The 12,554-nt window shown below is 39.4% G+C and overlaps 1 protein-coding gene across 9 annotated transcripts in view; it reads right to left on the bottom strand.

Moving 5' to 3' along the window:
• LOC136873746 (PC4 and SFRS1-interacting protein) overlaps positions 1 to 12,554 on the bottom strand; it is a 334,787-nt gene that overhangs the window by 240,580 nt on the left and 81,653 nt on the right. For all 9 annotated transcript variants that reach the window (XR_010860165.2, XR_010860166.2, XM_067146927.2 and 6 more), the window contains exon 5: positions 8,308 to 8,484. Coding sequence is in view for 7 of the 9 variants with exons in the window: in XM_067146927.2 (XP_067003028.2) it covers positions 8,308 to 8,484 (177 nt within the window). In the remaining 2 variants the exon portion in view is untranslated. The remainder of the gene's footprint in view (positions 1 to 8,307; positions 8,485 to 12,554) is intronic.

Raw genomic sequence — 12,554 nt, 5'->3', positions numbered from 1 at the left:
CTTTATAGCTATTGTTGAGAGTGAAGGAGAATTTCCTGTTTTGTATGTTTATCAGGAACTCAAGGGAGACTTCATTAGTTAGTCAGAACATAGAAAAATGAGAACTCTTAAGGTTTCACTTTACTTTGTCCTGCCTGCTGGCTCTTCAGAAATGTGTGCACGTGTGTTTTATATTCAGGAATCATTCAAGAAGAACACTTTCGCACTGCAAGATGTGTGGTTAAGGTTATTTTTAATATGTATAACTTTTGTTTTCTCAACGATTCATTTGTTTCTATACTCGTCCCTGTTTTTATCTCCTTGTAAGATGTGTATTGTTTAATGTAACGCCTTGTGTAATATAAATGCCTACATGCTTGCCTATTCCCACATTTTGGCTGATGATGACGCAAATCAGCGTTGAAACTAGTTCCAAGTACAAATACATGTTATAAATAAACTATAACATTTTTGTATTGAAAAGGTGGACCGTTTTAAGTTTTCCTATCATTCGATACTGTGTGAAAGTGTATATTTAATTTCATCAAAGACAACCATGAATGCAATACGACCCTCACCTTTTCCTTCAAAAATTTTAAATCAGGCTTAAAAAGTACTTTGTAAAATCATATGAATGCCTTTCTTGTATAACTCGTCTTGATATCCTACCATCGTCATATTGTCTTGCCTGACGTTTTCGATGGTTTTATGAACACTTAATAAGAAGCGTGTTATTGTAAGCCACACTTCGTATTAATGAAAGTGTTAGTCGCTTAGTAACCCACTAAGTACAGAATGTATTGCGGGTGAGGGTAAGCCTTCACCTGCAATTACTGGAGTGATCATTGATTTTATTATTACTCAAAGATGGCTGGACAATGTCTCATGATTCACCAGCGGGCAATTCCAGAGATAATAAAATAAAGCGAAGTGGTTCAGTAGAATGGATGGAAGGATTTGCCAAAGCTGTTTTTAGTAAACTCTTTTAATATATAAATTGGCATCATATTATCGAAGAGAACCCGTTGAAAATTTGCCGGCAATATGCATTTCACGCGTCTCTATAATACGACGATCCATCAGGACAATATTCTTGCTATCTATAAAACTGCTACTTTTACTCAGCGTCAGCTACAACTGGCCACTACATGCACGTCCTACTTACCGGGTATAGGCAAGGTGAGCGAAAGAGTTTACTGCGTCGTGGTGTGGTCATTCCACCCTTGTAATTTTCGAGCACATACCTCACAATTTCATCTTTGACTTCCTTATAGAGTCCTTGTTGCGGGCCACTGAATTAATTTTTTGTATAGTACACATTTTTAGCTACTGTTGTCTTCAGGTTAACGCCAAATATTGCCTTTAGTTAGACCTGTGCCATACTTTTTTGCGGCTGCACAATTATTCTACATTTCCGAGTGTTTAATAAAACATTAACTGAAAATTGGCATCATAATAACGACGAGAACCCGTTGACAATTTGCCGGCAATACCCGTTCCACGTATCTTGACTATACGACGATCCATCACGAAAATGTCCCTGCTGTCTATAAAACTCAATTTTACTAAGCTTCGGGTACAGTAGACACATTATAACTCTGCCAATGAGCCGGGGCCTTTCTAAGAATTTGAAAGCTCGCTTATTTTGAGACCATTCTGCAGATTTAAGAAACATTTTTTTAGAGGCTAATAGAACGTCATTTCCTTTTCACTATTTCCCGAGATCCAGTGACATTACTCAGAGGCACCGTACAACCGGTTGCCACGGGTTCGATGTATAATAAAGGGGCGGTCGTTTATTGCCAGCAAGTTGTGTGTGTGTGTGTGTGTGCAGTGTGTGTGCACGCGCACGTGGTGAAAGCAAACAGCCTGGTTACCGCAGTAGTTGCCAGTGGTGTTCATTACTGCTAGGCCGCGAATACAAGACGACACTTGATTTTTCACATGAGATTCTGAGAAATAAATGTCTTGGATTCGGAGAAATACGGTATCACTCCAGAGGCTTTTGTGGCAAACATTTCAGTTTTCTTCTTCAAACGGCATCAGCTAACCCAACCGTATACATAACAGGAAAACATTTCAAACGCATGTAGAGAAATGATAACCTCCTTGCTAAAGATTTACATGGGAATAGCCTTTCCGAAATTTAACTAGACGCGAGAAAATATGAACTATCCTCTGAAATCTGTGATTTACTCTGCCATATCTTGACTTAATCTTAGGTAATAAGACAAAGTCTCTCATAGTGCATTGGCACTGCCGGTGGCTCCAAGTAGTCTATGCAGTGGCCTCCATGGTATGCACTAGCTATGAGTATTGGTGGGTGTGTTATTTACCAACTGATGAGCCCAACTTAGCACACTGGGGCAAAACACTGGCAAACAGGAATGAGTTAGCTGGAAAATTTATAATGTCCAATAACAGACCATTTATGTTGGTATTGTATGCAACATAATCGCTGGTGTGCATAAATATAGGTAACGGAAAAACTTGCTCGCGCTTAATCGCTCGTAACAAAACGGATGTGTCAGTGATAGGGCTCTCGCTGGAATCGAAGGATAATTACACAGTTTAATATAGGACTTTAGAAGGGACAGACAAAACTTGTCGTTATAACAAGCTTCTCGTTATATACCGTACTCGCTATAGTGGACGTCTACTGTATTTACCATGAGATTACTGATGGAAAAACAGTGAGAATATGGAAAAGATCTGCTGATGGCATTCCTTGATCTAGAAAAGTCATACAATAATACTAATAGAGAAAAGGTGTGGGAAACCCTGGAAAGAAAAAGACGAGGAAGGCAATCAAGGGAACTAGTGACAGCATTGAATAAGAATTGTTCCAGTTGCGTCCTGACTCCAAAGTGGACTAAGACAGGGAAATGTATTGTGTCTACTTAGGCTTATAATGGTTAGGCATGAAATTCTAAAGGAAACAAAGGCAAGATATGGAGGGGATATGAAAATATTGTTGTTTGCAGATAACATAGTGACCTGGTGAGTCAAGAATACAGAAGTGCAAATCCAACTAGAAGATTGAAATGACAATATTGAGAAATATGGTATGAAAATCAGTGTATAGAAGAGCAAAACGGTGGTGATTAGAAGAAGGAAAAGGAATTGTTAGTATCAGGGGTGAAACTTTGAGGTTGTTGAATACATCAAATATTTGAGAAGTGAAATAATGCAAGATGCAAGGCTGGATAAGGAGATCAGCAGAAGGGTACAAGCAGGAAATACATTCTACCAGAATAAAAGGAACCTGCTGTGGAACAGAGAAGTTTCTATGAAATGGAAAGAGATAATATACAAGATGTACTATACCCCTGTACAGTGGAACCTCGATTCTCCGTTTTTGGAGGGACCACCGTAAAAAAACGTACAACACGGGAAAACGGAAAATCCAGGAATGAATGAACCATGAACAATTTGGCTAAACATCACAAAAAAGAAATATGTATACTTAAAATCTTACAAACACCCCTAAACCAAACCAAACTACATCCCGAATGCTCAGTCCGAACGCCTGCAAATTACGAGGTGACACATGGTCAGTGTGACAAATCCTCTTGGCCATTATTCCTAGCTCTCTAGACCGGGGTCGCATCCTCACCATTAAATAGCGCCTCAATTAAAGGTAATCGTAGAATGAGTGAACCTGGAACCAGCCCGCATATCCAGATAAAAATGCCTGACCTGGCCGGGAATCGAACCTGGGTGAGAGGCAGGCACGTTCGACGGCAGGGCCGGCTTCAAACATTAATTACCGGTACGCAACTTAAAAGTCTAGCAACTTTACATTCAGTTTTACTGGGGAAACTTCGTCGGTTTCCTCTGAAAACTTCTTTCAGTTTGGCAACTTTGATCGGTCAAACTATTAGAAAAACCTAACATCAAGCCAAACAATCGACCACAAGTATTTTTTTTTCTCTAATCTAAAGCACACTGGATACAAAAGTGCCCAACATGATGACGAAATACCTTTTTCTTTAAATCTTCCATTATAATTTGGTCACCGGTATACTGTTCATAGTCAGTTTGTGGAAATCTTGTGCCGCACAAATTAGGTCTACGGCCTACATCGACTTTTAAAGGTTATGTAGAATTCGAGAATATTGTTTCGAATGTAAGTATCGATTCTCAAGTTTTCAAATGCATTATATTCAATTATGTCCGTCACTAATCACGATTCAATTGGAAAGAGAAAAAATATCATCAAAACTTCCATATTTACGGTTATTCGCAACCTTGAGCTCAGCTGGAAAATGCGCTCGCTGTCCAAGTCGGTACGAGTGTGAAATGATGCAAAGGTTTTTACATGTAACGTGCACAAATAAAATTACTGCGGTTTTAACATTTTAACACAATAAATGTGAAATTTCTAGGCTTACATTAGGACCAAAACAGTAATAGGCGATCCCGAAACCTCTCATGGCTGTATATATGTAAGGTGCAACATCTGTTCTGGTCTCGATAACGTAATCGTATATGATAATATTAAAATACTAAATTTGTGTTAAGAAGGAGCAGTTGGAAAGCTCAGTGACTATACAGTGCCCTGAGGGAAGTGCCGAAAACCTGTTCGGCGATACACTCGGGAAAGAAAAAACAACCATCTAACCCTGGACATAATATAGACGGTTTGCAAGTACCGGTACGAACAGCTGACGAAACTCGTTCCGTCTTCAAGTAGAGCTGTTGAAATGCGCGCTGTCTCCTTCCAATTGTTGTGGACACTCTCTGCTTTATGATTTTGATTCTCTAAACAAGACCACCCGAATGCGATGGTCCCTTATGCAAGTTCACCGTCGATCGCTTTTCCGCTTCCTCAAATTACCGCAATGACTGGACGTTAACACCAAGATCCGCAAGTATGCCGTAGCCGTCCTTTCGTGAGATAGTTTCTTGAAAAACGCGTGATCGAGGATTTAGCGTTGATGGGACTGAAATTTCTGAATGGTTGATACGGGAAATCGTGTCTTTGAGGAACAGATAATGCGGGACTTTTAAACGTGATTTAATTAGGATGTTCGCGGGACCACGTAATTTGAATGGATAATAATGGGAAAACGTAGTTTCTGGGAAGGTTCCACTGTATTTACGTGTGCATCAGAGACTTGGACTTTGGCAGCAAGAAAGGAGAGTAAAATTCAAGCCAGTGAGGCGAAGTTCACAAGGAGTATGGTAGGGAAGACAAGGGGAGACAGAGTAAGAAATGTTGAGGTCAGAAAAGAGATAAGGGTAGAAAACCTGAGTGATAGGGTGGAGAAGAATAAATTGAGATGGTCTGGACATGGTATGAGAATGCAAGAGGGAGAGATACCCAAAACAAGTGTTGGAAGCTAAGATACAAGGGAAGAGGGTAAGAGGGAGGCCTAGAGCAAGATGGATGGACTCTGCCAAGAACAGTATAAGAAAAAGAAGACTGGACTGGAATACAATTATTGAAGAGGACTGGTGGAAGGAGAGGCAACGATGGAGAATTGCCATCAACACCCCGGCCTGGCAGGAGCTGAAAAGGGGAAATGAAAATGATGATAACCAGATGAAATAAAAACTTGGTGTACAGATAAACAATATGTTACTTTAAGACGTATTAAAGTTTGGTCACGATCAGATCAATACTTTTAAAGTTATGAATTTTCAAAGTGATCGCTCCGTTGGAAATGGAAAACAATACTGGCACTTTCTTTGTTCAATCCACAATAAAATTTTAACTGGGTACAATAAAATTTTTACTCCACATAATCAAACGCAGTATAAAATAAGCTAAATTTTGGTGTAGCTTGCTTCTGTGTAGGATGAAGGATAAACCTTTTATTAATGTATTAACTCGGGTGTCTATATTTTTCTATAACAGCAGATGTTCAACAGACTTCTTTCCATTCTGCGCTATCTGTCATCAAATATCTTGAGAACTAATGCTGTCATCTATTGGAAATAAAACATTTTCTCAAATAACTTGTGTATATACAGTATGTAGCCTACAGCAAAATCAGTTATAAGCTCATGCAATCTGTTTAAGCAACATGTTGACAACATAATAGAGAACTTGGATGTTACTTACATATGTCTGCTCGTGCCATAATTCTCCTGTTTTGTCAAGTGATAAATGTGTATTGGAACAGAAATTATAATAACCGAATTTAATCATGTATTAAAATCCCTCCCACCCGCCTTTTTGAGAGTATGAAATGCATAATCATCCCCGGTTCAAATTTTGTTCCTCAAGCTGCTTAAAAGGTAAACAAAACTGCAATGTAAATTGCACATGAAAGTGCATTTTAACTTATGGGGAGTGTAGCTACAGTCTCATTTGCGGGATGTCGGTACTATGTTCGCCGAATACATCGGCGTCGACAATGTGGAGACTACTTTACAGGAACAGGATCCTACCATGTAGATAAGATGTGATCACTTGACGTCAGAAGAAGATGGTGCTCCAGCTGACGAACACACGTCTAGAATAAATAGTTTGTGTTTTTTCAGCATGCCTTTTAATTTTCGTAAGTCACACACCAACTTTTCACTCAATGCAAATTTTCTTACCTCAGCTCTGTTTCCGTGCTGTTCAGCAAAGACAATTACGTTTAACTTGAACCCCACAGAATAGTTTCTGCTATTACCCATGATCACCAATAAAAGCCTCACGTTAATGTGTTGCTACATAAATTACTGTCAGTAACTGTTCAGTATTATTGTATTAAAAAACAAAATATTTCTACAAACATGCCAAAAGCAAAATAAAACTTCAATTCTCATGCACACATGTCTACAGCACAGTAATCACGTCATTCACAAACAAACACAGGCTTCTCTACACTCCTGAGCAACAGATACTTCCAGTAGAGTACCTAATACAAACAAAATTGGAAAAACATACATACCCCCAGGGTATGGAGAAGCCCACTTGTGGTGAATTACAAGGGTTGCAAGTAGGGGTATACCTACTCGTAAATTTCCCAACACCGGAACGTTCAATTAGGTATTATAGCAAATCACAAGAATGTGGCCCATGGTGGCTGATTACATGACAGTGTTATGAAAAAAAGGACACATTCATTTCGATGTTTACTGGTGATAAAGAACAAATATTAACTTTTTTACGTGAATTAGATTCTCAGTGATTCATTTTGCCACTGTTTGCCTGCGCGTTCCGATACCAGTGTACTCCTGGTTGCAAAGTTTTTAAAACCATACTAGAAAACAAGTGCATGCAGTGCCGGTATATCCTGGTGACACTGCTGACAAGCGATAACATACAGCCTTATGCATTCCAAATAAGAACTCATATCACAGGTGAATAAATTGTACATAGTCTCACAACCATGTTGTCAAACTACAAACAGTGCTGCTTTTAGAAATGGTACTGTACAGGCTTTTGGGCTTATGCCGTGTCAAGAAAATAAGGTGAAATTCTTTACGTTTCGCAGGGAACTGTGCTCGGCATCATCAAAAGAAAATCTTGACTGTCCACAAGAAAGGCTCCTTAAACAATGCTGCTTTTCTTTGGACTTGTTTTCCAGTTCTTAAATCAAGTAATTCTGGTGAGGGTCCTATACACTGTAACTGTACTCTAATTGCCATGCTTCGTACATATACCGGTATTATTTATTTAGTTAGTTATACATTTGATTCAGACTATTTTAATTATTTTGATGTATACACGTGAGTATTATGTGAACCTTAAACTTGTACCAAATCCAATTTAGTCACCATAAATTAATATTTTAAGTAATACAAATATTGGTTTTTAAAAATTCTTTGCGTAATGGTTGTACCCACAATTATGTGGAAAATTTTCGTATAAAAAGTGTGACGATTATGCAGTGAAATATGGTAGATCTCGCATATAAGACCCCCCCCCCCCTCCCCAACGTAATTCAGTAGAGACCAACAATGGATCCAATTTGTAGCGAGTACTGATGAAACTGATCACTGTTGAATTCCCATGCCCTTCTGAGGCCAGGCAGGGATTGAGCTGATTTCACCAGGATTGTGGCCAACCTCCACAAGCTCCTTTTCTCTGATAATGAAGCATTCTATTCACCACTTTCTACGCTCCCTACTGAAGACACAATTGTTCCAATAGTAGTAGCACAACTAATGCACTCGGGAGGTGGTTCCAGAGATTGCAGATCATTACAACTCTTATCACCTACCCACCCACCCACCCACCCACCCACCCACCCACCAGATGTACTGTATGTACATGTAAATTGGACCATTTCTTTCGGGTGCCTACACTTTTTTTTCTTTGTCAACGGGTGTATTATTTTACTTTGACAACAAATGTAACTGGCAATATCTCTTATGATTACTTACATCGGGTGTTGCATCACTTTCACGTTTTCGCTTTGTGGTTTTCTTCTTTTCTTCACCTCCTTCCGTTCGAGGTGTTTTGGGAGTTGAAACTGGAGTTCGAGGCCTTTCATCTATTACAAGAGCCCCCTCTGCGTCACTATCTACTGCATCTTCTCCTTGAGATTTAGGTTCCGCTGCCTGAAGAAAGAGTAATTAAAATATTAACACAAATTCCACAAAAAAAGAAAATACAGGTTGATTGTCACTTTTCTCTATCACTTTTTCATTACAAACATCATTGTGATCCATACTGACAGTTATCAGTTACAAAAGAATCTGTTAATTAAGGTTAACCTAATCAATACTTGTTTTATTCGTGATGATGAATTACAATTTGAATGGATGCTCGCAAAAATGGGCTAACCAGCGGTGTTAAAAAAAATTAGTTCAGTGTTGCCATCTGTTGCAGAAGATTCAAACTATTTTCTGTGAGTTGCTATACCATGAGGGAATCCTGTGTGATTAGTAGAGCTCGGAAGTTCATGCTTTTGCATGCTTTTCTTAGGGGTTAAAAATGTATGCTTATACATTATGATGGTTCATGTTTGTGGGTTACTGTAGTCACGTCCTAGTTCGTGAACTATGGGCAACGGCTGAGTGGCCTAGTAAGTGGTCCTGAGAGTCATGATACCAATTGCTATGGAATGGGAGTGGGCATCTCGGACATATTCTCAGGCATATTCTTGTGCTCAGGCGGCTAGGACTATACAATTCACCGGTGCTCCATAACCCGTTAGAGGAGAGATCCTCACTTGGACTATGTGCAATGCAGGAAATCTGTTAGGAATGTACGAGTTTTTCGCGGATTTTTCGATGATACAGACCACTATTTGATCTGTAGTGAACTAAGTATCTCTAGGCCTAGGGTAGAGAAAGTGAAATCTGTCTGCAAACGAATGAGGGTAGAATATCTCCAGGACGAGGAAATTAGACAGAAGTACATGGATATGATTAGTGAGAAGTTTCGAACAGTAGACAGTAAGCAGGTTCAGGATATAGAAGGTGAATGGGTGGCATACAGGGATGCTGTAGTAGAAACAGCAAGGGAATGCCTAGGAACAACTGTGTGTAAAGATGGGAAAAGGCGAACATCTCGCTGGAATGATGAAGTGAGAGCAGCCTGTAAACGTAAAAAGAAGGCTTATCAGAAATGGCTCCAAACAAGGGCCGAGGCAGACAGGGATTTCTACATAGATGAAAGAAACAGAGCGAAACAAATAGTTGTTGAATCCAAAAAGAAGTCATGGGAAGATTTTGGTAATAACCTGGAAAGGCTAGGTCAAGCAGCAGGGAAACCTTTCTGGACAGTAATAAAGAATCTTAGGAATGGAGGAAAAAAGGAAATGAACAGTGTTTTGAGTAATTCAGGTGAACTCATAATAGATCCCAGGGAATCACTGGAGAGGTGGAGGGAATATTTCGAACATCTTCTCAATGTAAAAGGAAATCACCATGGTGGTGTTGCAAACAGCCAAGCTCATGGGGAGGAGGAAAATGATGGTGAAATTATGCTTGAGGAAGTGGAAAGGATAGTAAATAAACTCCATTGTCATAAGGCAGCAGGAATAGATGAAATTAGACCTGAAATGGTGAAGTATAGTGGGAAGGCAGGGATGAAATGGCTTCATAGAGTAGTAAAATTAGCATGGAGTGTTGGTAAGGTACCTTCAGATTGGACAAAAGCAGTAATTGCACCTATCTATAAGCAAGGGAACAGGAAGGATTGCAACAACTATCGAGGTATCTCACTGATTAGTATATCAGGCAAAGTATTCACTGGCATCTTGGAAGGGAGGGTGCGATCAGTCGTGGAGAGGAAGTTGGATGAAAACCAGTGTGGTTTCAGACCACAGAGAGGCTGTCAGGATCAGATTTTCAGTATGCGCCAGGTAACTGAAAAATGCTACGAGAGGAATAGGCAGTTGTGTTTATGTTTCGTAGATCTAGAGAAAGCATATGACAGGGTACTGAGGGAAAAGATGTTCGCCATACTGGGGGACTATGGAATTAAAGGTAGATTATTAAAATCAATCACAGGCATTTATGTTGACAATTGGGCTTCAGTGAGAATTGATGGTAAAATGAGTTCTTGGTTCAGGGTACTTACAGGAGTTAGACAAGGCTGTAATCTTTCACCTTTGCTGTTCGTAGTTTACATGGATCATCTGCTGGAAGGTATAAAATGGCAGGGAGGGATTCAGTTAGGTGGAAATGTAGTAAGCAGTTTGGCCTATGCTGACGACTTGGGTCTTAATAGCAGACTGTGCCGAAAGCCTGCAGTCTAATATCTTGGAACTTGAAAATAGGTGCAATGAGTATGGTATGAAAATTAGCCCCTCGAAGACTAAATTGATGTCAGTAGGTAAGAAATTCAACAGAATTGAATGTCAGATTGGTGATACAAAGCTAGAACAGGTCGATAATTTCAAGTATTTAGGTTATGTGTTCTCCCAGGATGGTAATATAGTAAGTGAGATTGAATCAAGGTGTAGTAAAGCTAATGCAGTGAGCTCGCAGTTGCGATCAGCAGTATTCTGTAAGAAGGAAGTCAGCTCCCAGACGAAACTATCTTTACATCGGTCTCTTTTCAGACCAACTTTGCTTTACGGGAGCGAAAGCTGGGTGGACTCAGGATATCTTATTAATAAGTTAGAAGTAACAGGCATGAAAGTAGCAAGAATGATTGTTGGTACAAACAGGTGGGAACAATGGCCGGAGGGTACTCGGAATGAGGAGATAAAGGCTAATTTAGGAATGAACTCGATGGATGAAGCTGTACCCATAAACCGGCTGCGGTGGTGGGGTCATGTCAGGCGAATGGAGGAGGACAGGTTACCTAGGAGAATAATGGACTCTGTTATGGAGGGTAAGAGAAGTAGAGGGAGACCAAGACGACGATGGTTAGGCTCTGTTTCTAACGATTTAAAGATAAGAGGTATAGAACTAAATGAGGCCACAACACTAGTTGCAAATCGAGGATTGTGGCGTCGTTTAGTAAATTCACAGAGGCTTGCAGACTGAATGCTGAAAAGCATAACAGTCTATAATGATAATGCATGTATGTATACATTATGTGCATGAATTATGGAATTTTCAGTCAGTGAACATGCTTTAATGGTGCATATAACTCCATATTTTCGTGATTTTGAAAAATGCATAATATTAATGCCTATATGGCATATTTTAATTAATGGTTTTTACAGTTTTTTAATCAGCTTTTTTCATCTGGTTGATATTGGCAGTAATGTTGCGCTTGATGACGCAACTTGTCATGTGGTGAGGAGTTATGATGTCACGCAGTGAATCCCCTGTTTCATCATATACCCTCATGTTTTGTGCTTAGCTGTCGACTGGCTGTCCATTGAGTCGTTTAACTCTGTTGTGAACTTTTGCGACCAAACTATGTTTCGCGTATAAAGCGTCCTTTCAGAAGTTCTTTAAATGCCGAAAATAAGAGCAACTTCGAGTTGTACATTAACTAATTTACAGAAGTTTTCAGGCGACTTAGTATCTACAGATAACAGGGTACTGTTCTGTGGAGCGTGTGAGAAAACTATAGGGAGTGAGAAAAGTTTTCAAATAGTTCAACACAAACACAGCAAAACGTAAGGAGAATTTAACTAGCAAACTCGCAAATAAAGAGCCTGTTCAGAAACAACTATTAGAGTGTTTAGGAAGTAGGATTAGTGAATTTTCTTACGAATTGTGCCAAGCATTTTTACCCGTTGATATTCCCTTGTATAAAATTAATAACCCTACATTAAAACCTTTTCTTGCCAAACACACTCGACAACATGTGCCTGAAGCAAGTACATTGTGTAAGACTTACATAGGACGTTGTTACAATAACATATTGCCAAATTTACAAATTGAATTAGCGGATCAGTTTGTGTGGTTGTCTATTGATGAAACCACTGATTCTGAGGGCCGATTTATTGCTAATGTATTGTGGGCATCTTAAATAAGGAAAAAAGATGATACCATATTTTCTTAATGTGCGCGAATTGCCGGCCACTAACTAACTGTAACACAGTGTGTGATGGACTCATTAAAATTATTATGGTCATCTGGAATCAAATACGACTGGCTACTTTTATTTGTTACCGGCACGCAATTCTTTCCCATTGGTAGATCGATTTGTGGCCTGTTCAAAGAAAATTTTTGTTAAATCTCCTTCAAGAGTCAAGTTGTTTAGATCAACATTACCC

This window comes from Anabrus simplex, chromosome 5, assembly GCF_040414725.1.
Source record: "Anabrus simplex isolate iqAnaSimp1 chromosome 5, ASM4041472v1, whole genome shotgun sequence".
Lineage (NCBI taxonomy): Eukaryota > Metazoa > Arthropoda > Insecta > Orthoptera > Tettigoniidae > Anabrus > Anabrus simplex.
This window is presented reverse-complemented; position numbering and strand designations above follow the sequence as displayed.